Consider the following 26,926-nt stretch of genomic DNA (forward strand, 5'->3'; position numbering starts at 1 on the left):
AACTTAATGTGAGAAGCATATAAATCTGTATTGTGCAGATGGTTGACTAAGGCAGATGCTGTTTTGGTGTCCTGCCCAAATCCTCCTTACTGGGCCAACGTACCCTTCCCCAGCTGCTCTGGGTGTTGGCTGCCAGTGGCTCACAGGTCCTTCCCTTCCATAGGGAATTGCCCTGGGCTAGTGGGAGCCACCATGCCCAGACTTATGTATTCCCATCTAGGCAGCCCACAGTCCTTGACTGACTGATGGAGAAGCAAGGAAGGCTGGCCCCTTGCCTCAAGTGAGAACAGCTCTGTGATGTGTTTTATGCTTCAGAGCCATCCCGCTATAAATAAGGTCAAGGTTAGAACTTGCCTGAGGTCACGTCCTTGCTTGGCTCTTTCCCCTTCCCTGTTCTGCTTCACTCAGTCCCTTATAGGTTTTTCTTGAGAAGCCCTCCTTCTATCAACCATGTACACCCAAATACCTGTTTCAGGCTTTGGTTCCAGGGAACCCAATCTAAGGGAAACCTGGTACAAATCTGCCAATTTGTGCCGAGACTCAACTCCAAGAAGCCACCTCCTGCCTGTCCTTGCTGGTTTGTATGCTCTTTTAAATGCTACCTTGGGTCCATGTCCCTCCTGCTTACAAGTTTTCTCCTGGGTTTATCCTTTACATGCATCCACAGCCTGCCTGAAAACAGGTTCCTGCCTTATCCCTCTGAGCAGCATGATACTGATCAATCCTTTTCTATCCTTACCTATCAACTTCCATGCAGCATTAAGTTGTCATGAATAATCTTGTCAACTGCCTTGAGTCAACTCCTGATCTGGGCTCATTGTGACTAGGCCCTATTACTCTATCCATGAATGCTTAGTAAATACTTTGTGACTGATTAGTTGCAATAGAGATTTGAAATAAATGCTCAAATAATGTACTGATAAGAAAACTATTAAAATTTGAGAACAAAAAACTTTATTAAGCAAATTTCAAAATTAAGTTAAAAGTTTAACTTTGCTTACCTTTCCTGGGTGACCCAATTGATAACTAAATCTAAACGTTTTTCAGATAATCCACATGTGATTCCTTCCAGGGTTAGTTCTGCATCAACAGGATGTCTAAAAGCATGACTTATGCTAAAAATAGCCTCAAAAAATAAGAGTAATGGGAAAGGCTTTCCTCTAATTTTTCCAACAGCTACAAAGAGAAGAAAAGTTTTTGAGTCAAATACTTTTAAGTAATAGTTTGCTTTTCCTTACTTCATATTCTTATTGTCATCTCATTGCATTTTCTAAAAATTTTAATCTAAAATTACTTATTTATAATTTTTAAGTAATGCTTGTGGATTAAACTTTATATTTTGGATAATGACTAAATATCATGTGCTATGTGAAAACCTAGGCAGAGGTTGGAGTGATGGGTCTACAAGCCAAGGAATGCCAAAGATTGCTGACAGCTACCTAGAAGCTAGGAGAGCAGCATGGAATGGAAATCTACTTCAGAGCCTCCAGAAAGAACTTTAAAAAGCTATAAACTGGGAATTCCCTGGCAGTCCAGTGGTTAGGACTCAGCGCTTTCACTGCCGTGGGCCTGGGTTCGATTCCTGGTCAGGGAACTAAGATCCTGCAAGCTGCATGGTGTAGCCAAAAAGAAAAATTTTTTTATTTAAAAATTTTAAAGAAGCTGAAAGAATATACCACCAGGAGACCTGTACTATAAGAAAGGTTAAAGGTAGTCCTTCAAGCAGAAGGAAAATGACACAAGACAGAAAAACAATCTACACAAAGGAATGAAGACCAGAAATGGTAAATGCTATGAATATAAGCATTTAGAAGTAGAGTTGACCCCTGAACAATGCAGGGGTTAGGGGCGCCGACCCCCACTCAGTCGAAAATCCATGAATATCTGTATCCACATGGGTCCTCCATATCCACAGTTCCACAACCACAGATTAAACCAATGATGGGTCATGTATTACTATAACAAGTATTTATTGAAAAAACTCCACCTATAAGTGGACCTGTGCAGTTCAAATTCGTGTCGTTCAAGGATCAAACTGTATACTGTTTTCATACAATGCATGAAGTAGTACAATATCACCTGAGTGTAGAATGTGATAAGTTAAAGATATAACCCATAAAGCCTAAAGTAACAACCAAAATAAGACAACAAAGAGTTATAGGCTCATAAATCAACAAAGGAGAAAAATGGAATCATAAAAAAATTCAACTAATCCAAAAGAAGGTAGAAGAAGAGAAAAAAAAGTAACAGAGATGAGAAAAACAGAAAACAAAAGTCAGCCATGTCAACAATCACATTAAATGTAAATGATCTGAACACCCCAATTAAAAGAGAAATATTGTCAGACTGTATAAAAAAGCAGGATCCAAGTACATGTTGCCTAGAAGACACTGACTTTAAATACAAAGACACAAATTAAGTAGATTAAAGTAAAAGTATGGAAAAAAGATACACCATGCTAATACTAATCAAAAGAAAGATGGAATCACACTTCCAATTTCAAAACTTACTACAAAACTACAGTAATCAAGACAGTATGATTGCACAGGATGGACATCTAGAGCAACAGAATAGAATTAAGAGTCTAGAAAAAAACCTCAAACATTTATGGTCAATTGATTTCTTACAAAGGGGGGCCAAAACAGTTTAATGGGTAAAGAAAAGTCTTTTCAACAAATGGTGCTAGGAAAACTGGATATCCACATGCAAAAGAATGAATTTGGACCCCTATCTCACACCAAACAAAAAATTAACTCATAGTAGACCATAGACCTAAATGAATAAAACTCTTAGAAGAAAACATAGGCTCTTAAGTTAGGCAAAGATTTCTTAAGATACAAAACCAAAAGCACAGTCATAAAAAGAGAAGATCGGTAAATGGGACTTCATCAAAATTAAAAACTTTTGCACCTCAAAAAAACACCAACAAGAGGGACTTCCCTGGCGGTCTAGCAGTTGGGACTTCGCCTTCCAGTGCAGGGGGTAGGGGTTCGATCCCTGCTAAAGGAGCTAAGATCCCACACGCCTCGTGGCCAAAACATAAAACGGAAGCAATATTGTAACAAATTCAATAAAGACTTTAAAAATGGTCCACATCAAAAAAAATTAAAAATAAACAAACAAATAAACAACAACAACAAAAAACACCAACAAGAAAGCAAAAATGCAACCCACAGACTAGAAGAAAATATTTGCATATCATCTATCTGATAAGAGATTTTTACCTGGAATTAAAAAGAGCACTTGCAACTCAATAATAAAAACACAAATAAAACAATTATCAAATGGGCAAAGAATAGACAATTCTCCAAAGAAGATAAAATGGCCAACAGGCACATGAAAAGATGCTCAACATTGTTAGTCATTAGGGATATGCAAATTAAAACCATAATGAGGGGGAAAAAAAAACAATGAGATACCATTTCACACAGATTAGAAAGGCTTTAATCAAAAAGACAGACATTAACAAGTATTGGTAAGGATGTGGAGAAATGAGAACTCATACACTGGTGGTGGAAATGGAAAATAGTGCAAACAGTTTAGCAGTTCCTCAAAGTATTAACATAGAGTTTCCATATAACCCAGAAATTCTTTTTTATTTATTTATTTGTTTGTTTGTTTGGCTGTGCCAGGTCTTAGTTGTGGCAGGCAGGATCTTTGTTGCCACACGTGAGATCTTCATTGGGGCCTGTAGGATCTTTAGTTGCGGTACACAGGATCTTTAGTTGCCGCATGCAAACTCTTAGTTGCAGCATGTGGGATCTAGTTCCCTGACCAGGGATTGAACCCAGGCCCCCTGCACTGGGAGCTCAGAGTCTTAGCCATTGGACCACCAGGGAAGTCCCTAACCCTTTTAAAAGAATTCTACTCCTAGGTATCTATCCAAGAAAAATAAAAACATATCCACACAAAAACTTGTACAGAAATGCTCAGTTACACTATTCATAATAACCAAAAAGTAGAAACAACCCAAATGACCATAAACTGATGAATGGATAAACAAAATACAGTACATCCATACAATGGAATATTATTTCACCATAAAAAGGAATGAACTACTGATATATGCTATGGTGTGAATGAACCTCAAAAACATTAAGCTAAGTGAAAGAAGCCAGTCACAAAAGACTATTGTATTATCATATTTATATGAAAGGTCCAGAATAAGCAAATCTATACAGACAGCAAGTAGATTAGTGGTTACCCAGGGTTTGGAAGAGAAGCAATAGAGAATGAGGAGTTAATTGGTACAAGGTTTCCTTTTTTGGAATAATGAAAATGTTCTAAAATTAAATTTTGGTAATGGTTATACAACTCTGTAATTATAATAAGTTTATTAAATTTTGTGGCATTTTCCCCCACATATGCCATATGCATATGCCAATTTAAACCTCAGACTTATGAAAGTTACTGTTTAACACCCAAAATGCCCAGTGTCAGCATTCATGATATAAGAATATTTTTGCAGTGTAACACGATCTGATAATCACTCAGTTATTAAATTGTAAATAATTGGGATGGTTTCTTGACTTCAAGTCCACTGAATAAAAACTATAAAATTACACTCTGTGTTACCGTGCACTAGGATCAAATACTGAAAACTGTGCGGGCAAAAATATGAGACACGCCCATTTGCACACAATTCATAGTCATGCAATCTCTATTAATACATATGTTTATATACACTATGTGTAGACAACAGATTTTCTGTGTTTAGGTAAAAGCAAAAAGAATGTTTTTGTTCAAATTGCTGAATTTAAAGGTATTTTTAAGAAATTTATTTAAAACAAGCTGTATATATTTGACATCAAGAATTTCCACTTAGAACTAAGATAAGACTAATTAATCTCTATATTTGTAAGCTACATTGAGTATACCTCCCCTTTATGTATACCCCTGCATTTCCTTCTGGCTTCTCATCTTTTAAAAATGCATCTTAGTTTTAAAATAAAAGAATATTTTGTGATTCTCAGAAACACTCAGTAAGTACCACCAGTCTAGTATTGGTGAACTTCTCAGAATAAAATCCACATACCTAGAAAATGAATAAAAGTTGGCTGTTTTCCAATTTCACTGGTAATTATATTTATTTAAGCATTAATTGCAAGCACTGAGTTTTACTGAAACTTGCAATCCATACTTTGAGCAGACCAAGTCAAAGGGAGAAGAGAAATAACCTCAGGAATATACTAATATCACTTAAAAAAATTTTTTTTTTAAGTTTTAAATTTTTTTAATCACTTTTAATTTATGCTAAATTCAGAGCACATCCAAAGAAAGAGTTCCTGGGTATTTGTAAGATGTCTGAAACTTCTGAGTAAAAATTAAACATTTTAACATTTAACATTTAAAATTAAACATCAACGTCAAAAAAAAAAAAAAAAAACAACCTGAACACTAAAAACTACAAAATATTGCTAAAAGAAATTTTAAAAGACCTAAAAAAAAATGGAGAGATATACCATATTTAAGGGTTCACTGGATCAGAAAATTCAATACTGTTCAGTGTCTGTTCTCCCTAAGTTGAACTACAGAGTCGGTGCAATCCCCAGCAGGTCTTTTTGTAGAAATTGACAAGCTGATTTCAAAAATTTAAACAGAAATACGAAAGACCTAAAATAGCCAAACCAAATCTGATAAAGAACAGAGTTTGAAGACTAACACTATCTGATTTCAAGACTTACTATAAAGCTACAGTAATCAAGACAGTGTAGTATAGGCATCAAGATAAATAAATAGATCAATGAAATAGAACAGACCTATGGACAACTGATTTTCAACAAAGGTACAAAGGCAATTCAGTGGAGAAAGTCTTTTTAATAAATTATCCTCAAACAACTGAATAGCTATCAGCAAAAAAATAAACTTTGACCCATACCTCACACCATATATAAAAATTAACTCAAACTGGATCATAGACCTAAATGTAAACCTAAAACTATAAAATCCTTAGGGAAAAAAAAAAATAGGAGAAAAATCTCTGCAGATTAAGCACAGATTTCTTAGGTACGACACTAAAATCTCAATCCCTAAATGAAAAAAACTCATAAATTAGATTTCAACAAATTAAAGACTTCTACTCTTAGAAAGACACTGTTAAGAGAATGAAAAGACAAGCCACAAACTGGGAGGACATATTTGCATCATATATCTGGTAAAGGATTTTTATTCATAGAATGGAACACTACTCAGCAATAAAAAAGAATGAATTATTGATAGATGCAATAACATGGATGAATTTCAAAATAATTAGGCTAAGTGCAAGAAATCAGTCAAAAAAGGATACCTACTATATGATTCCATTTATATAAAATTCTCAAAAATGCAAACTAATCTTTGGTGACTGAAAGCAGATTAGTAGTTGCCTGGGGACTGGAGGCAAGCTCTGGGAGACCAGTGCGAGGGGTGGGGAGTAGTGGGAGGGAGGGATCACTGGGGGAATGAGGGAACTTTTGGAGGATACATATGTCAAAACCTAACAAACTGTACATTTTATGCACAATTTAGTGTATGTACGTCAACTCACCACAACAAAGCTGTTTTTTAAAGGAAGTGGAGCAAATCTGACAAAATATTAACATTTATTAAATCTTGATAGTGAGTACATGGCTGTTATTTATGTTTCTCACACTTTTCTGTATACTTGAAATATTTCATAATTTAATTTGGAAAACCTAATCAAACCCCTTAATGTTACAGGTAAGGAAACTGAGTAAATGGTAGATCTTGTTTCCCAGTTCAATACTCTTCCCATTCTATCAGGGAAAAAAAAAAAGTATAATCAGCATACATATGTAAGGTTCAGAGAGAAATGCTTACCCTTAAATTTACTCACTGTCCCAATGTTTTGAAGAATTCTTCTAGGACTGTTTGCTGCAAAATAAACTGCCTTTTCATATTCCCCAAGTGAGATTAATTCATTGAACCTACAGCCAGTGCATTTCATTATATAGCAGTACACAAAAAAAGTAAAGAAAAGTGATTAGAAATGTCTAATACAGACTAAACATAGTAGCATAGTAATACAGAAAAGCACCTCTAATAAATTACAACTAGATTCATTCACTCTGTGAGATATTCTTTCACTTCCTTCCCTAATATTGTTTTTTGTAGCCTCAGAATAAGACTCACCTGCCAGGTGACTTGAACCTGATCCTGTACCTTATTCCTATAGTGCTGAGAGCAAGCCATAGAAAGAGCAACTGAATTTATTCAGTTGAAAGAACTTCAACTGAATTTATAATGAGCTCAGATTTTTCTTCTCTCATATCATCTCCAGAAGAAAAGGGGAACCAGGGGAAAGAAGGGCAATCTGCTTAAAGGCTCAGCCTAGGGGAAATATTAATTGCACACAAAGGCTGCCAAGTTGAAGATCAAGAAGTGTCCTTGGTATTCAGAAGCCTTAGTTGCTCTGATAGGAATCAGATTCCCAACTAAATGTGAGACTAATACAAGAAGAAAAGATAATGGTTCAGATAACTTAAGCTTCTACTCCTCTTCCTAGGGCAAAACATCTCCAACTCAGTCCTTACTCACAATTAATAAAACTATGGCAAACAGGATTTAAAGAGTGTTGCAAATGAATGTGGAACCCCAGAGGAGAAAAACACCAAAGTAACATTAAGCAAAATACATAAAACTTTTAACCTCAACCAGGGTTTATCTCTCATACCTGAAGCTGATAGACTTAGAGAAGCATAGGGTGTAAGGAAATAATCCAGGCTTTGGTGCCCCTCAAAATGATCTTTACCCCTTTTTTGTACCATATCAACAAGCAAATCAACAGTTGAAAACTGTTTAACATAGAAGACTAGGAATATTACATATGTTCACTACATACTGGCCTCATAGCCTATGAATTAACCTCTTAAAGAATAAAGTCTTAGATCTCTAAGCCTCTACTATAAAATATATATAATAATTTAATAAGTATTAGGAGGAAATATGCCTTCCTAATCTGTCATAGGATGGAAATAATGAGAAAAAAAGGACTAAATTGGCTAGGATAATCTGACACAAGAAGGTCAGAAAAAAATAAATAAAAAATATAAAATATAAAAATAAAACTTAACACTACAATCCACCTATATGCTCTGAAAAATCTCCTAGACTATCAATCTGGTATTTTTTCCACAAAGAATCTATTTTTTAAAATTCTAGCTTATTTGCTAATTTGTCTACCAGAGTAGAATTTTAAAATACAAAAGCTAGAGACTACAGCTCAAAAAGATGCTAAATAAATATTAAATAAATGCTATAATATCTTAACAAGGACCATCAAAAAGCTTTTAAAATATTTGCCTTTCAACGTAGTATAGCAAAATTTCCGCTTCTTTTGCCTTGCCTGGGTCATCTTCAAGTAGTTCTTCAACAATGTCTTGTTCACCTGTAAATATGGAAAGCACCACTGGATGACATTTAAGGTTATCAATCAATAGAAAATAACAAACATATAAATGTTTAATACCAACAACTTAATGCTATAGTTTCTAATAGCACCAACCTCTTCCTAAATTGAGTAGCTTCCCCATCCCTTTCTTCCTTATTTTCAGGTACATTTTCAGGTATTCTCTCCTTGGCTAACCAAGTCTACTCTTTACCGATTATTTGTCAGCTGTTGAAGGAAGAAGCCCACAGGGTAACAGAGACCTAACAGAAGTAAGTACATTTTTACTTTCTTTAAACTCAGCCTAGGAAAATCCCCATTCTTTAGCTTTCTGGGGAAAAATAAAATGTTTTCCATTATTCATGTTAATTAAAAAATATAGATCATTTACCGTGTAAATCTTTATTTTTCTGAATGTGCTCCATGAAGTCTTGAAATGATCTGCTCATATCAGATTTTACCCACAAAGTAAGTGCCTGTGAAATAATCTGCAGTCTTTGATGACTATAAAGATAAAAAACATTAACAATATACTGAACCTAAAATCAAATAGTGGAATATTAAAATAAACACAAATAAAAGCTTCAAACTATAAAAAATATATATTCAACTTTCATACCGAAACTGTAATTCATTGTTCAGATTTTCAGCTAAATCTCGCCGTTCTAACACCACAATCATTTCCTCATCTAAATCTGCCTTCCTCTGAGCTGGTAAATATTTTTTTGACATAAGTTGCTCAGTTTCTGCATATTTATCTTCAAGATGTTTCAAGTATTTAGTGAGAGCATCTAAACTGACAGATTCTTGGAGAGTCATGCCTAAGGGAAAAGGGAACAAATCAAACAAGCCAAGCCATGTGTGGGACTCTTGTGCTCAAACAGCAAGTCTTAGCACAATAGGTCAGATGGTTGACTACGTTAAGAAATAATTAAGAAACTGTAGCATGCACTTGAAGATTATTGAACATAAACAGAATTAGCATACATTTCTAAATGGCTGGTAGTTTTAAGCAAACCATCAATGAAGACTTAGTGAAGACTGATTGTCCAAACCTTAACATTTTAAGAAAAAAAATTTTAATGATCGCATCACCACATCTTGCAAACCCTTAAATATCAATCTTATTCAGTAACACCAAGAACTTCTGCCTAATAATTCAGGATTCCTGTTCAATGATTTTTCCCTAACCAAACCTTCCATTAGTCTACTACAACTAACCCCAGGGTAATCTGTTTATTCTCTCCAATGCAAAGTTTATAAATGCTTGCCAAATCTTCAGTCTTTTCTCCCTTGTTCATTGTCCCCTCTATTCATTATTCATAACTGCCCCCCACATACACACACACTTCAAATGACTTTCATTCTCATTCAGACCAATTGTTGCCTTTAAAGGCACACCTCAAAATTCTCTTCAAGAAACCCCCCTGGATTAACCCTAACCAATTTCAATCATTCCCTTACACCCTGAATCCCTTCAGCATTTAATCAATTCGTCAGCTATTTTGTACTTATTCATATGTATCTTATTTGTAGTCTGCTAGTCATAATTTTATACTTGAAAGTGAATCTAGTCCCTGCTTCAACCAATCATAGGATGATCATTCAACCTCAGTTAAAATCCTCTGGTGTGGGGTAGCTCATTATCTCAAGACATAGCTTCTTCCATTGAAACCAAATCTGACTTCCTAAAATTTCCACTTATTGATTCTGCCTCTGGATAAACACTAGTTGGAATTTTGAAAAGTTTTGAATACAGTTATCTATTCTCAAAGTCTTTCTTTACTCCAGGATGTATATTTGCAATTCCTCTATCCATTCATCATACAAATCTCTCAATATTCTGGAGGAATTCCAGGATATACTCCAATTTCTTAAAATGTGGCTTGGCTGAAAATGAGGAACGTACCACAGTTTTTTCACATATTCCATGGGTTCTCAAACTTTATAAAATGCATCAGAATAACCTGGAGAACTTGTTAAACCACTGACTGCTGGGCTCCACCACCCGACCCCGACTCCCATCCCTGGAATTTCTGACAGAGTAAATCTGCAGCGGAACCAAAAAATTTGCATTTCTAACAAGTTCCCAGGTAATGCTGATGTTGATGAAGGAACCACACTTTAAGAGCCACTGTACTATACTTTATATAATCCAGCCAGACTGGAACTCTTTTAGTCGTTTAGGGTTGTTTAAGTTTTCTCATTCCCTTGTATGTACCTAGAGGCCAGACTAAAGCTGTTTGTAAAGTCTGGCTAAAGTCCTGGTATACTTGGAAGATATATACATGGTAACACATATACATTAATTTGTGTAACTGGAAACAGTTGGAATTTCTGTCAAATATTTTAAACAAAATTCTGTACCTGGAATAGGTTTTGAAGAATCTTTGCAGAAAATACAATATTGTTCTTTTGTGTCATACTCTGCCCTAAGTTGTTTCATTTCATCTATTTGCAATTGAATCTTGGAGGAATTATTTTCAATAAGCCTCATCCTGAAAAACAGAAAGGCTTTTTTATGTTTCTTTCAATGAATTATTTAATCATACAATTCAAAGTAAAACAGGTTAAATTATTACTTTAATTGGGCTAATTATCATTTTTTACCGTTATGAACGTAGACGGAAGTTTACAAAAAAATGCCTAGGAAGTTAACTAACCACACAAGTGAGGAACAATTTTCTTTCAAAGTATCAGTAAAATCTTATACTGTCTATGATTCGTAACCTTATTGGAAATTTGTAAGTGTTAAACATAATAATCTGGCCACAAAATACTATGTCTATTCCCTTTAGTTGAAAATTACCTTTGCAATTTAAAAATTATTTTTGTTAAGTAATCGTATTAGTTTCCTGTGGCTGCTATAACAAATTACCACAAACTTGGTGGCTTAAAACAGCAGAAATCCGTTCTTTCACAGTTCTGGAGGCCAGAAGTCCAGTATTAGTATCACTGGGCCAAAATTTGTGTTTTTAGGATTGTGCTTCCTCTAGAAGCTCTAGGGGAACATCCATTCCTTGCCTCCTCCAGCTTCCGAGGGCTGCCGGCCTTCTGTGGCTGCATCACTTCAATCTCTGCCCCTGAGGTCATGATGCTTTCTCCCCGTGTGTTTGTGTCAATGCTCCCTCTACCTCTCTGTATAAGGACACTTGTGATGGTATTTTGGACCCACCTGGATAATCCAAGATAATCTCCCTAGCTCAAGATCCTTAATGTAATCATATCTGCAAAGACCCTTTTTCCAAATAAAGTAACATTTCCAGGATTAGGACCTATTTCTTTGGGGACCATTATTCAACCTACTCTATTAATTTTGATTCTAGAGCTAGAGGAATGATAGCATTTTGAGATAAAAGTGAGTTCATCCAGAAAAGGAGGTTTTAAAGACCAAGAAGTAAATAAAAACTTCTTTTAAGCATTATTTGAAATTTACTTCCTAGTTTATCACCAATATTTTGGTCCAGGGAGGAAATAATAGATTAAAATCAGTTAGCTACATAAATGTTACAGGATTTTTGGCAAATTAAAAACAAGTTTGTCAGTAGATAACCGCTACCCAGGTCTGATTACTATATAGAGTTCTTGGTAACTACAGATGGCTCAGAGTAGGAGCTTGCAGTATTTATGAAAGAGGGACTGTGGAAATAAAATATCCTTGGCTTTCATCCAAATAGTTATGCTTTAGGAAGAAAGACGTGTTAAAAGTAAACAGACTTTCGAAAAAATTGAAAGCAGGGACTCAAACAGATACTTGTACACGAATGTTCATGGTGGCACAAGTCACAATAGCCAAAGGTGGAAAAAACTCAAGTATCCATCAACTGATAAGTAGATGAAATATGGTACATACATACAATGGAATATTATTCAGCCATAAAAAGGAATTAAGCTCCAATACATGCTACAACATGGATGAGAAGGTATCCAGTCATTGCTCCTATCCACAGCTACTTTTATGATCTCTTTATCTTTGACAATTTCACTACAGTAAATCTAGTTGAGTATTTCTTATTACTTACAATGGGATTCTTTGGTCTTCCAGAATCTGTGAATTGATATCTTTCACCAGTTCTAGAAAATTCTCAGTCATGTTCTCTTCAAATACTGTCTGTCCCATATTCTCTTCTCTTTGAGTTGTGATTAGACATAATAATATAACTTTCTCACTCTGTCCTCCATGTCTTTTTTTATAATAGCTTTATGGAAATATAGTTCGTATACCTTAAAATTCACCCTTGTAAAGTACACAATTCAGTGAATTTTAGCATATTCAAAGAGTTGTGCAAATACTACCATTTCTAGTTCCAGAACATTTCATCACCCCCAAAATAAGCCCTGGACCTGTTAGCAGTCTGCTAAGCAGAAGGCAATTTTCCATGCAGTCCTCAAAGGTGGAGCAGTTTACCTCTTGTTCACTCTTCAAGGGTGCAGCCCTTTATCATCCCAGCTTTATATGGGGAGGATTTCCCAGTAGACTACACCCCTTGGGCAGATAGATCCTGGGCTCTGTCTTTTGTACCCCTGTGCCACAGACTAAAAACTAAAGGTTATGGTCACTAGTTTTAATAAATGCTTTCAGGGTCAAAGAAGCTTTAGTGCTTCTCTATCTTTTGTCATCTGTTATGATTTTGCCTTAATATTTCTGTCACTACCCTGTCAGCTTCCTGTTACTTTTGGAAAAAAATTTTTTTACAATCTTATGTAGCATATTGCCCCAATAGGAAGATCTATCCCAACATCTAGCAAGCCACATTACCAGAAATGGAGGTCAAATTTTACATAATTTTCCAGGTTGACTTGAAATTATCTATAAGAATAATTTACCCATCAACTACCAAATGGAACACTGAAAATCTGAGACTACTTAACAAGAGTGAGCATTTTATCCTCTCCCAGTAGGTTATTTACCTTTGTGCATCAGAGCATTAAGTGCTCTATTGCAGATGGTAATCATGAAATTGTACTATTAAACCTTCCATGCAAGAAATCACCTGGAGCAATTATCTGTATCCCTCATTTTATGATACTACAATGTGCCTCCAATTATCCTAAGAGATATTATAAAATTCTCAAACAGAATTAGTATTATTTTTCAAGTAAAAATATAGTAATTTCAATAGGAAGGGTAACATAAAAACATGGCTTTAAAATAAAATTGAAATCGAAAAAGACTAAGAACCACTGGTTATAGTTACAATGGCTAGTTAATATAACCAAGTAACAATTATCACCTTTTGGGCTACTTACTAATATACTTACTTTGCTTGAAGTTGAGTTATTCTTTTCCTATGATATACCAATGCTGTGGGCTCTCCTGCCAAAACTTTAAGTTTTCCATGAAGATAAAATGCAGTTCTTCGGCTTTTCTTTATTGTCTCAATAAAGGCATCGTATTCTTTTTTGATTGAAGTAAGAATGGATTTGTATGCAGTGACATACTCTATTACCTAAAATATGATTTTTCTAGAAATGGATCAAAAGACTTGCAAATATAGATTATAGATTTTTTTTTTAATGAAACATGATGGGCAATTAGAAATCTAAAATTTTACAAATTTGAGCTTGCATTCATATGCAAATACCACTGACTATTAAAGACAGTTAATTGTTACTGAATATATGCTCTTTGTGAATCATTACAATTCTGTGAGCTTAAATATGAGAGAGGAAAAAAAAACACACATGTTTTTTGCTCTACTAGGAATTAACACATACATTATATGAGTTCAGATAAAACCAATACCAGATCTAATTATCCCAATTCTGGATTTCTTAAATACTATTACATATCGTCCCTCATTACCTCCAAGTCTAGTCTCTGACTTCATTCAGACCTTAAAATCCTGGACTCCCTTCACTTCCCTGTTTTTCTAACCCATCTGCTCCTACTAGCTGATCAATACTCTCAATTACCAAACTGCATTTCTAATCCCAAGATGTCAAGTGCAACTGGAGAAAACCCTTCATACCTTACATTCATAGTTTACAATGGTGTTTAAGTACATAATATCTCTGGAATGATAATGGAAGAGAATAGAAACTTACAGAGAAGGAAAGGAAAACAGAAACCTACAGAGAAGGAAACCTACATAATATCTCTGGATCGATAATAGAATAAAATAGAAACCTACAGAGAAGGAAAGGGAAGTAGGGTCTAAGATGAGAAGGACCAGACTTTCCACTGTATACTCTTCTTATTGGTTCTTTTTCTTTTCTTTTCTTTCTTTCTTTTTTCCTGGTTAATCTTGTGTAGGCATTACCCATACAAAAAAACAATAATAACTAAGGAGCACTTTAAAGAAGTTGAAAAACAAAAAGTTAAAAATAATTCATGGTTGCCAAATTCTGCTCACAAGGATTTCAGAAGGTGTTGAGGCATATGAAGAATAGATGTGATCAATCTACAGTTTTCTCTGAAAGATACTATTACGCTTTCTACCCTTACTACATCTCTAGTCTCTGGTATATCGCACTGTTAGCTAGAAAATACCTACAAAAAATTATCCAGGAAGACATCTGGTCTATCAAGAAATGGTATAAGGAGGGGAGTTCCCTGGTGGTCTAGTGGTTAGGATTCGATGCTTTCACTGCCGTGGTCCGGGTTCAATCCCTGGTAGAGGAACTGAGATCCTGCAAGCCATGCGGCCAAAAAAAAAAAAATGGTATAAGGAGATAACTGATCAATGCCAAGCACCAGGAAAGGATATCTGAATGGGAGATACTGGTCATCTTTTTGACATGACCATACTACTTATCCACCCAAAGGACTGCCACCCAGCAACTTTCAGTAAAATAGAGGTCATTAATCTGGGTCTTCCAAATTAAATACCCCACGGTTCCTGGCCATCCTCCACTCCACAAGCCTCTACGATGTGCTGCAACAGTTCAAGACAACTCAGATATGTTAATGGATAGAAAACAGACTTGTAGTAACATCATGATCAGCTCCCATATGGGTTTGCTAGAAGAAGTAGATTTCAGAACACCCATAGGAATCTTTAAGAATGCACAGAAAATGCATTAAAGGAGGGAAACTTGTATGCCAGTGGTAGAACAGTTTTGCTAGGTCCACAAAATTTTTTAAAATTTAGGAAATTTCATCCAAAACCCAAATTTTCAGCTTCTCTTGAAAACTGAAAAATCTACCAACGTGGAACCCCCATTCCTTAATGGCAGTAATCAGCTGGAGCTTTAGATTGGACTGGTTTTTCATTTTACCACAGTCCCTATGATTCCTTATTCTGTTAAAGCCAGTCCACTTAACTCTTTTATATGACCTTCTTGGCCTCTAGGGATTCAAGTTTCAGACTCCAGTATTAAGGTTTCCATTAACCCCCCCCAAAACAGAGCCATCCTTACCAGGTACAGGGATCTGAGGGAGAAGAGGAATGGTATCCATTCCACCTCAGCACCTACACACAAATATACACGATTTGTACAACATGCTACCAGGATGCAAAAGGCTAGTCACTTTCCGGAGTCCAATTACCTCCATAATTCACCCATATCTGTTGAAGCTCACTCTTCCTAGCTTTGGTTTTCTTTGCTTACTAAGTCCTTGGCTCTCTCTGCAACGTACCCTCAACTCTTGTTACACAGCCTCAGGTCCTCCTTGCTTTGATTTAGGCATGGTTCTCTAGGCCAAATCCTCTATCTTTGATTTTAAACAGAATTTGGTATTTGTTCTCTGGTTCTAAGTACTCAGAGATGCAAGCTGACACTTTCATCTTTTGCCCAACCAGATCCTTCCAAGAGAGAAGGAAGATTAGAGAAGGCAGGCATTAATAGTTTATTAACAATCAAATGTGTTAGAATAACATGAAAATGGAAAGGCAGATTATCTTATTGAGAAGCTAGAATAAAAGTTTCTCTAAGTACCAAATGATTTCTATTTCAGATTCCCCTCTCAGTCCTGAAGAATAGGATACTTCACAGTGTACAAATGTACAATTTATAACTGTACAATGTACAAACAGTCCAAATGGAAATCCTGGGGGGTAGGGAGAAAAGGACTAAAGATACAGAAATTATCTTTTATTTAATCCCATGTCTTTTCTCTAAGAATTAAATTTACCAAAGCTCCTCCAAAATGACTTCACTATAACTATACTAATTTAAAGCAGAGAGCTCTTCATGTAAGAAAACTTCTGACAAGTGTTAGCATTTGGACATGCAAAGATAAGTATGTTACAATTATGATAATTTTCCTTTGCTGATTTCACACAAGTAGATTCTCAGCATGATTCCTGATATTTATAAAACCTATTCAATACACTACCTTCACTACCTTTAAATATTCACCTAATACATTCCTTAATGACTAAAACACCAAAACAATTTCATTGATCGTAACAACTTATAAAACGAAGCTAACCTGCCAGTGTACCAGTTCCAAAAGACAGATTTTCCAGATGACTTAAAAGGAAGAAAAGATTCTTTTTTTCCATTTTATACTTTTATGGATATGCATCCATTTTCTTAATTCCACTTGTAGGTATATATCACAACTTTGTGTTCACTTTTCCTTAGAGTGAGGCACTATATTTTTATTTAGAGGAGAAATAAGACTCAGTGTGTAATGTTTAAAATTTAAACAAAACACTGAGTTCCTATTTTGCCTATGGCTGTTTTACTCAGAGACCAATAGTTTACAGAAGTCTTCACATAAGTAATTACTTCTTCTAGGTAAGGAGGAAATAGTGCTGACTTCACTGATTTTACTGTCAGGGCATCTAACGTGGGTAAAAAAAAAAGTGAGATAAAAAAATGAGGATCGGTGGCCATATTGCAATTGTTTTTAAGGACAAGCAGGTATTTCTAAAACCTTGAAAAGCAAAATCAAATGTTACATAAAGCTGCAGCATTTTCTGACCTCCATATTTCCAACATTCAGTGCAGTTAAACCCCTTGTTTACCGTGCCTGTCTAGACCTCTAATCTACAAGGAGTCTCAATTTAATATGCTAGATCAAATCTAAACCAAGATTTTAATTATACCACAAACCAACCCAAAACGACAAAGAACTACCAGGTTCGTGCTTACAGCCCAATTCCTAACAAATCAGATAATGATTTGAGATGGAAGGTCAAAATGATATTAGAGGGCACAGCTAGGTTGTTGTTCAAAAACTGATAGCCTGCACTTAAGCTACAATAACTGAAACACTCATTAACTGTCTAGTAATATAAATCCAGCATTGCATTTTCCCCATTCATCCCTTTCTGACAAATTGGATGAACTTCTCAAAACTGACAAATGGAATGTACTCAAACAAGCAGTGGTGTTACTAAGGCAGGAATATTAGTTGTCAAGATAGACCATTTCTACTACATAAAAACTCTGTTGTCTTAAAGCATTATGATACCTTATCAAAAACATTTCGGTATATGATGTAATATTCATCAGCAGGTCCTTCCTCATTACAGCCCACTCTTTCAGTTTCTGTAATTATGTATCTTTGCATTCTTTCCAAAAATTCCTTGTCACTTCTACTAATGATAGGAGGGAGAACTGCATGTTTATTTATTTCTTGGACGGACATATGTCACAGTCTGCACACCTGTTCACCAGAGAAAAGTCTTGACTTGCTTTTGCAACAAAGCCAAAACTTTGATAAGCCTGAAAGAAAAAGACCATCAATTAATCTAAAGCTTAAAATAAATTAAGTCAAACATTGATCTAAATAAAACGTCTATTTGTTTCAGAAAAAAAAAGTCTCATGGATCTCTGAAATAAATATTTCAACCTATGAATTAAAAGGTCTGATCATTCTACTACCATGTGCTATACTATACCTCTGGGATAGAATACTAGTCAATAAAGAACTCATTTCTTACTAAACAAGTATATGTATCATATGATTGAATGGTTTCTTTAACTCAACACTTTCTAACAGGTTTATTAGCATTTTATTTGTTTCATGTGGGAAAACTAGTTTGGAGGCCTCCTGATGAAGCAAACAAGGTCAAATACTCCTCTACGCATGTACCTACCTGGCCCAGTCACAGTTATCTAACACACAATAGCTATAAATAATTCATGAATTTATTTTTATGATGAATTTTATTATAATTCTTATCTTTACTATGAACGTACTAACTGAAAAGTAAGAAGTCAGGACTTCTGCTAAAATCTGTACATCAGTGATGTCAAAGATAACAAACTGTACCTTTCTGAGTGAGGTTTTCAAGCAGCTATAATTCACTGCCCTTTTAGTAAAGAATTATTATCCAACTAGAGTTGGATACAAAAGTTGGTTCCTGAGATCTATTCACATCAACATTAAACAGAACCCATGATTTGCTTAAAAATGTGTGGCAAGGTAAAACATTGTAACTCCCCTCATTCCCATCACAGAAGTTTATACTCATGGTATAAAATCTGGAAAATATAAACCAAATTTGGAAAATTAATGAACAACCAAAAATCATCCAGAATCCCACCACCAAAAAATAATGACTACTTAATATGGGGTATTTCCTTCCAATGCTTATAATTATAAAAACTAGGATCACACTCTATACTCAGTTTTGTATCCTATTTTTTTCACTTAATATTAAAAGCAGTTTTCCATGTTGTTAAATATTATAGTTTTCAAAAACATGACTTCTAATGATTGCATAGTACTTCATGGTATGATACACAATAACTTACTTAACCATTCCCCACCTGTTGGATATTTTCACTATTATAAATAATGCTGTGAAGAATAAATGCCTAAATCAATTTTACCGTGTTTTGGCAATATAATTGATACTTAGTTATCTAAAATAACATATATGGCCAATAAATACTGCCCATAAGCCACATATTGGAGGAAGGAGACACCAAAATAATTTCAAAGTTTAAAAGACCTAATTTATCTTTATATTGATGAACTGGATAATGAGAAATCAATTTATAAGTGAACATAAAGTAGTTCCAACAAAGCAATAATCCATAAATGGATCAACAGTTTTCCCAAATAAGAAATCAATTTCTTTGTTCATTCATTCAACCAATATTTACTGAGTGTCTATTAAGTGCCAGGCATTGTTTTACAGCTAGAGATTCAGCATTCCCCATTATCCTTCCCCACTCCAGTGCATAATACAGTTATAAATAAGATAAGTCCCTGGCTCCTTGGAGCTTACGATCTATTAAGGGAGACAGACTATAAATAATGTAATTTCCGGGAATTCCCTGGCGGTCCAGTGGTTAGGGCTCAGCGCTTTCATTGCCGTGGACCCAGTTCAATCCCAGGTCGGGGAACTAAGATTTTGCAAGCCGAGCAGCGCAGATGGGGAAAAAAAAAAAAAAAAAAAATGTAATTTCAGATAGTAAAAGATAAAAGTCAAAGGAGGAAGGAATGGGTGTGATCACTGGGGAATGGGTGGTCACATCTGAACACCAGTGGCTTCCTATTACCCTTAGGATAAAATCCAAGTTCCTTTCCTTAGTCTATGAATGCCCTATAGGAACCAGGGACTTTTTCTCTGACCAAATCTAGTCTTCTCATGCCCCTGTCCTCCTCATAACCCCCATCCACTCCTATAAACTTGCTCTCTTACCTGAGGGTCTTGCATAATTCTCTCCCCATCCCTGCATTCCCTTCCCGCATCCTCACCACTCTCCTCCTCCATAAGATGCACACAGTACTTCCACTCTCATTTACTTGGCTTTGATTTATTTTTCAGATCTCAGCCTATACAGCTCCAGGAAAGCTGCCCTGGATTCCCTTAAATTTGATCAAGTGCCACTGCTATGTTCTCCCACATACTGTGCACTTCCTCTATCATGATGTTATCACTCAGAATTCTGGTTATATTCTCTATCTCTCTCAGTAGGCTCTAAATTTGATAAGATCAGGAACCAAAATGTTCTCATTCCCCATCTTCCTTCCCCACCCATATGCATTCCAGTGCATAATACAGTTTCTAGCAGAGCACATGCACCACCCACCCCACCCCCCCAAAAAAGAAACTTGATTATTAATCAGTAATCATGGAGCAATAATCTGGTCTGCTCAGAAGACATGACTTGTGCCCTCAAATCAGAACACAGCTAAAGTGATTGTTCCTCAGCATCTACAAAATGCCACTGAGTTACACAGACCAACTCAGATTACCTTGCACGCACTCATTCAAATTAGACACTTAGGGATACAGAGGAAACAAGTCACAAGGGTTCCTAGACAAGTATGGATTCTAGTTAAATGAACCTCTGCCACAGAGCAGAGAAGGCAGTGTGACCAGTGGGCACAACGGGCTACAAAAGCCCAGAGAGGCACCTCACTAGTCTGTGGGAGAGGGCAGGGAAATATTAGGGAAAACATCTCATGAAACAACATCCAGGACAATGCTTAATCTGTGCTGCATTTATTTATTCAATAAATATTGGGGGGGGGCACCTACTGTGTGTCTGCCGCTATTCTAGGCACTAGAGATATAGTACTAAACAAAACAAAGCCCCAAACTTGCCAGAGGTTACATTCAAGTAATGAGACAGAAGACACACAAGTAAAAAACAGTATAACAGATGGGGGTAAGTTGTATGGGGAAAAATAAAACAAGGAAAGGGGTATAGAGAGTAAGAAAGGTGGGAGGGTGCCATTTTACATAAGGCATTAACTCAGGAAAGAGAATAGCCCTCACTGATAAGGTGACATTTCAGAAACCTGAAAAAAGCAGGTAATGTAGATTCCTGGGAGGAGAGTGGTTGAGGCAGAGAGAGATGCAAGTCCAAAGGTCTCCAGGCAGGATAGCATATCTGCCAGCAAGAAGGCCAGGAAGACTAGAAAAGAATGAGAAAAGGAGAGAAGAAAGATGAGGTCAGAGAGGTAGCTGCCAGATCATGTAGAACATAGGGTCTTGAAGGTAGCAGCACTACCAGCCCATGGGGCACCTTTGTGCAGGTTAGAAAAAGATGCTCCTTTCTCTGCGCAGACTCGGCAAGAGGAGCAATGAGCTGAATTGTGGCCTCCAGTCATTCCAGTGTGGGAGTGACAGCCTTGCTTATAGGAACGTAGGCTTAACTCAGAGCAAGATGAAAGCCATTGGAGAGCTGTGGGCAGAAGAATGACAGCTGACTTCCATTTTCAAAGAATTGCTCTTGCTGCTCTGTGAAGACAAGAGCCAAAGCCACAAGAACTACTGGGAAGCTACTACAATAGTCCAGACAAAAGATAACGGTGGCTTGAATCAGAGTGGTAGCAGAGATGGTGAGAAGTGTTCTGCATATACATTAAAAGTAAAACCAAGATTTGCTGAGGGATTCGATGTGGGTATGAGAGAACAGTCAAGGATGACCATAAAGTTTTTGGCCTCAGCAACTGAAAAGATGGAATTGCCATTTATGAGATGGGAATATCAATTTCATAAGATCAGGAGTTTGGGCCTCCCTATTAGACATGTTGAAGTTCAGGTGAGTCTGAGTGAGAAATAAGTTTATAAGTTATATGCATATAAGTGACATTTAAAAGTTATGAGACAGAATGGAAAATGATCTGGGAAATGTAAACAGAGCAGAGGTCCAAGGACTGGGCATTGGGGGCACTCCAAAGTTTAGAGGTCTGGTAGATAAGGAGGAAGCAACAAAACAGCCTGGAAAAGAGCATCCAGGGAGATGGAAGAAGAGAGATGGAAGTCAGGTGAAGAAAGTGTTTCAAAGAGAAAAGAAATGATCAACTGTGTCAAATGCCGCTGATAGGTCAAATAAGATTAAATGGCCATTGAATTTAGCAGCACGGAGGTGATTAGTAACTACAAGAGCTATTCCACTGGAATGGTGGAGACAAAAGCCTGACAGGAGTGGGTTCAGTCAATGGAAGGAAAAGAATTAGAGACAATGAGTATAGACAACTCTTTCGAGGAGTTTTTTTGTAAAGGTGGAGATTAGCCGGCAGAATATGGTATGAGAGCGTTCCGCAGAGAAGAAACGGATTCTTCAGAAGTGCCAAAGCATGAAAGAGCTTGTCAGGAACTTCAATTAGCTCAACGATAAGTGAGTAATGGGTTTGACAGACTAGGCTGTAAGGAAGGCAGAGGCTGACTATCACACTAAGGAATTTGGATTTTATCTTGAAGGTGAAGTAGCATTAATGACATAACCATTTTTACTTTTTATAATATGTTGGAGGCAAAAGTGAAGGTGGGTTAGAAAAAGACTGGGGACAGAGAAAATTAAGGAGCCTGAATTTGGGGATGGAGATGCAGAGAGGAGGGCACAGAGAGATAAAGAGAGAAGACATTAGGAAGGTGCACGCACAGGATTCTGCGGTTGCGCCGCGGCGAAAGGCCAGGGGAAGGCAGTTAACTCGCCCGCCTTGCCAGGACAGCCCCCCACACATACTCCAAAAACTTCCTCTTAGGACTTTCACCACAACTCCCAACTCCAAACTTGGAAATTCTACAATAAATAAACCTTTCCGCGGGTTTCCTTCCCATGTGGCCTCATTTGAAAATTTGAAAACTCCTGAGATTTTCAACATATTTAACCGTTTCACACTGCATAGTGACATATAAGACAGAACCTTGCTTAAACTAGGAGAACCTCCGGGGTTGAAGGCGGGGAGGGGCTACAGGGCGAGACAAGGACGGACAAGAGGTTTTGAGGATACCACCTATTTTTCAGTTTGCCTGGAGTTGGCCACAGGTGTGCCCTTCCCTTGAAGGCCCAGGGGATCATCCGCCCCTCACCGCCTCAGTAAGTGGGTGATGACACTTTCAGGCCCCCACTCTTCCCCAGCCTCTTAACCTTCCCTCCGAGTCACTTCCGACCCGTTTCCACCTTCCCCGAAACTATTACTGCGCTTCACCCTTGCTCTCTCCTCACCTTAACCCCTTCCTCCAAACCCCGATGCCAGGGCTAGGCGACAGTAACTAGGGAGCCCGGGGCTGTGGAACTGCATCTTGGGACGAGTAGTCCTAGAGAAAAGAAAGCAGCGGAAAACTACCATTCCCAGAAGACACTTCCATTTCCTCCGTTTTCCTCATGAGGCCCCCTCAACCCCACCCCTTTTTAAAGACCCTCTTAGCCACGTCAACTACGGTGGAAAATTCTTTTAAAGACATTTTTAAGTTGCTTAAATCTGCTATTTCAAGAGCATTCTGAAAGCTAAAGTGAGAAATAAGCCAGGCTACCGGCAGGACAAATGAGGTCACGAGCTGGTCTGGCACGTGGCTGGACAGCCGCTGCGACAGCGCTCAGGCATTTGGCGTGGCCGCCTAGGAGGCGGGGCCTCCGCGGGGGCCCCAGGAAAGCCCGTGGGCCGGCGCGGCGCCCTTCTTTTCGGATCCGCCATCTGCGGTGAGTATGTGCTCTGGGCAGTTCTCCGGCCCGCGGCCTACCATCGCGCCTCCTCTGTCCCTAACCTCACCCGTTTCCTCCTTTTCCTCACCCTCAGGTGGCACCGCCGCCAATATGCAGATTTTCGTGAAGACCCTGACGGGGAAGACCATCACTCTCGAGGTACGGGCCAGGCGGTGGGAGAAGCCGCGGCCTGAAGGAGTGGGGGGGGTCTGAGGCGGGTTTCGGCAGGCGCTCTGCTTTCCGCCTTACAATACGTTTCCGAGCCTGGGTTCTAAAACTTGGCCGTAAAGGGAGGGTTGTTTTGCTGAGTTGGGGAATAGGGCAGGTTTCCGATGCGTAAAGTCCGAGTCTGTCGCCTCTGGTGGTTCCCGCCAGGTAGCCGCTGCCGGGGTCGCGAGGTGGGAGGGTGGCGCTCCCCGCAGGTGGGCGCGAGCACATGTGGCCCGGCCGCCGCCGCCCGGGGCTGGGGGAGGGAGCGTGCGCGCCGGGGAGCCTGTCTCCAGCTGCGTGAGCCAACGGCTCTACTAGGTAGGCTTCAGCCCCCACCGGCTCGGCTCCCAGATGACCTTCCAACTGAATGGAGCGATTACTCTAGTTCCTGATTGTGTTACCTATACGTTTGCACTTCAAAACTCCTAGGTCGAACCCTCGGATACAATAGAAAACGTAAAGGCCAAGATCCAGGACAAGGAAGGCAAGTTAATATTCTCTGATTCAGAAAAACTAACCTGCAGAGGCTCTGTCAGGCGCTAGACCTGCTTTTTGTGGGGTGGGAAGAGGTTAGATTGACAAAAATCCTTTTGGAATAACACAGTAGACAGACGTTTATCAGCGTGGAGCCAAGCTGTAGTACCTTTCACGTGTGTGATTTTGGACATGCTAGTTAATTTACACATGTATACTTATCTGTAAAGTGGTTAACGTGTATTAGGATTAAATGAGATAAACTGTTTAAACATTTACAATTATACTTTCCCTGTAGTAAGAACTCACTGATGGATGTTAGTACCATTTATTTGATTCAGGATTATAAATCTTGAGCAGATATGCTTGTTTTGCAGTCAGTTAATTTGTTTGTTCAACTTGTTTCCCATTAGGAATTCCTCCTGACCAGCAAAGACTGATCTTTGCTGGCAAGCAACTGGAAGATGGACGTACTTTGTCTGACTACAACATTCAAAAGGTCTGTTTGGAGGAAAGCAGCCCTTTGTAATTTATTTTTTTATTTTTGCCTGTGTTTGGTCTTTGTTGCGGCACGCGGGCTTTCTCTAGTTGTGGTGAGTGGGGGCTACTCTTCATTGCGGTGCACGGGCTTGTCATTGCGGTGGCTTCTCTTGTTGCGGAGCACGGGCTCTAGAGCACAGGCTCAGTAGTTTTGGCCATGGGCTTAGTTGCTCCGCGGCGTCCTGGACCAGGGCTTGAACCCGTGTCCCCTGCATTGGCAGGCGGATTCTTAACCACTGCGCCACCAGGGAAGTCCCTTAAGTATGAATATTTGTATCTTAATTTGGAAATTTTGACTAATACTCAAAAAGTGGGGAGAATAGCATTAGATTAGCAGTAGATTCCCAGGTGATTTCTACACCAACATTTGAGAAGTGCTGCTATAGTCTTCTACATTTTGGATTTTGCGTATTGCATCTCATGGTGTAATTTAATGTGTTCTTTAATCTATGAACTAAGAGTGTATATGGCAATCAGATACCTCTTTTTTTCTAAGACTCCCCCATCTGTGGGTGTACTTCCTGTCATCCAGTTAGAATGTGCATGATGCTGGTTGTCCATTCTCCACGGAGCACTAGCATTAATGTAACCATTTTTAAAGGCTGTTCTGTTCTCTGTTCAATGACAGGAGTCCACTCTTCATCTTGTGTTGAGACTTCGTGGTGGTGCTAAGAAAAGGAAGAAGAAGTCTTACACCACTCCCAAGAAGAACAAGCATAAGAGAAAGAAGGTTAAGCTGGCTGTCCTGAAATACTATAAGGTGAGCCAAATTATTAAAAATAATAATTTATCTCTGGTTTCAAACTCTTTAATATAAAAGTTTGGGGTTTTTTCCTGTTTGGTATTTGAATAAGCTCTGTATAATGGGGTTTACCTCTAGCTACTTTATTCCAAACTAAATTTCTGATTTTGAAGTCAGATCTGGGTTCAGGTCTTAACTCTGTCCACCTCTTGCAAGGCTGGGCTTTAAAAACTGAACTTTTTTGTTGTAGTAATTATTGGTGAGAATTTGGGGTGCTTCGGTTTGTAAGTACTAAGAAATATCACTGTTGTGTGATTAAAAGGTTAAATATTTTGAGTCATTTAAGCTAGACTTCACAGTATGTCGTAAGATTATCTTAACAGCAAGTTTATGCTTTTTAGGTGGATGAGAATGGCAAAATCAGTCGCCTTCGTCGGGAGTGCCCTTCCGATGAATGTGGTGCTGGAGTTTTTATGGCCAGCCACTTTGACAGACATTATTGTGGCAAATGTTGTCTGACCTATTGTTTCAACAAACCGGAAGACAAGTGATTGTATATTGGTTAATAAAAGACATGAACTAATGAACTAACGTTTAAATGTTGAGTTTTATTCCAGTGATTTTAAAAGTGGGTTTTAAGCATCAAATTAATGGCACTATTTTCTTAGGTAACCTGTACTTGGCAGAATTATGTTGTATTTGATACCAGCTGTCTAGATACAAGGCCAGTTTCTTTGTACCTCAGCAGTATTGACATTTTTGACTGATAATTCTTGGTTGTAGGGACTTTCCTGTGTATCATAGGGTGATGAACAGTATCCCTGGTCTGTACCCACTTGCTGCCAGTAGCACACCACCACCTACTGGAGGTTCCAGTAGGAACCTCCCCCACCCCCAGGTTGAGAAACATTGGTTTGTGTGAATTGGTATTATAACCTTGCCTAAAAGGAAGCTACAATGTATTGACACTTGTTTCCTACAAAGGAAGTTTAAAGGCCGCAGAGCTGTCTTAAGAAGTTACCAGTTAAAAAGTTGATCTGCATATGGCTGATTCACTTTGTTGTACAATAGAAACTAACACAGTATTGTGAAGCAATTATACTCACTCCAATAAAGATCTATTAAAAAAAAATTCACCCAAAGTCCTTTAATGTTGAGTGTGAACTCCTCTTTGGAATTTAAGTTCTGAGGTTTGCTCATTGGTACTCTTGACACTGAAAAATAATGGCTTTACAGTATTTGACTGGTACCATATGTTTTATCTATGGAGCACAGTTCAGGGA

At 37.8% G+C, this 26,926-nt stretch overlaps 2 protein-coding genes across 6 annotated transcripts in view; one reads left to right on the forward strand and one right to left on the reverse strand.

Annotated features, from left to right (window-relative positions):
- CLHC1 (clathrin heavy chain linker domain containing 1) overlaps nucleotides 1-23,293 on the reverse strand; it is a 36,136-nt gene extending 12,843 nt beyond the window's left edge. Inside the window, exons 1-9 of one of the 5 annotated variants that reach the window (XM_068564935.1) lie at nucleotides 23,201-23,293; nucleotides 17,754-18,007; nucleotides 13,649-13,836; nucleotides 10,754-10,884; nucleotides 9,006-9,207; nucleotides 8,778-8,890; nucleotides 8,302-8,386; nucleotides 6,820-6,926; nucleotides 1,002-1,176 (exon numbers count right to left, since the gene is read on the reverse strand). In XM_068564935.1, the coding sequence (XP_068421036.1) occupies nucleotides 1,002-1,176; nucleotides 6,820-6,926; nucleotides 8,302-8,386; nucleotides 8,778-8,890; nucleotides 9,006-9,207; nucleotides 10,754-10,884; nucleotides 13,649-13,836; nucleotides 17,754-17,930 (1,178 nt within the window). In that variant the 5' untranslated portion in view covers nucleotides 17,931-18,007; nucleotides 23,201-23,293. Of the gene's footprint in view, nucleotides 1-1,001; nucleotides 1,177-6,819; nucleotides 6,927-8,301; nucleotides 8,387-8,777; nucleotides 8,891-9,005; nucleotides 9,208-10,753; nucleotides 10,885-13,648; nucleotides 13,853-15,748; nucleotides 15,776-17,753; nucleotides 18,008-23,200 lie in introns of those variants that run through there. The other 4 variants (XM_068564937.1, XM_068564936.1, XM_068564938.1 and 1 more) reach the window with 4 other exon arrangements.
- Nucleotides 23,294-23,655: 362 nt separating this feature from the next.
- Nucleotides 23,656-26,230, forward strand: RPS27A (ribosomal protein S27a). Its single transcript, XM_068564255.1, has 6 exons — nucleotides 23,656-23,674; nucleotides 23,772-23,836; nucleotides 24,317-24,371; nucleotides 24,775-24,860; nucleotides 25,530-25,661; nucleotides 26,045-26,230. The coding sequence occupies exons 2-6, from the start codon at nucleotides 23,789-23,791 to the stop codon at nucleotides 26,192-26,194; spliced, it is 471 nt and encodes a 156-aa protein (XP_068420356.1). The 5' UTR covers nucleotides 23,656-23,674; nucleotides 23,772-23,788; the 3' UTR covers nucleotides 26,195-26,230.
- The last annotated feature ends 696 nt before the right edge of the window (nucleotides 26,231-26,926 follow it).

Source organism: Eschrichtius robustus, chromosome 15 (genome assembly GCF_028021215.1).
Source record: "Eschrichtius robustus isolate mEscRob2 chromosome 15, mEscRob2.pri, whole genome shotgun sequence".
Lineage (NCBI taxonomy): Eukaryota > Metazoa > Chordata > Mammalia > Artiodactyla > Eschrichtiidae > Eschrichtius > Eschrichtius robustus.

Bases quoted from the DNA above. Each gene is read 5' to 3' on its own strand.
- RPS27A (XM_068564255.1), top strand. From the start codon at position 23,789: ATGCAGATTTTCGTGAAGACCCTGACGGGGAAGACCATCACTCTCGAG. The intron at 24,372-24,774 runs GCAAGTTAATAT...GTTTCCCATTAG, and splicing joins CAAGATCCAGGACAAGGAAG to GAATTCCTCCTGACCAGCAA. The intron at 24,861-25,529 runs GTCTGTTTGGAG...GTTCAATGACAG, and splicing joins CTGACTACAACATTCAAAAG to GAGTCCACTCTTCATCTTGT.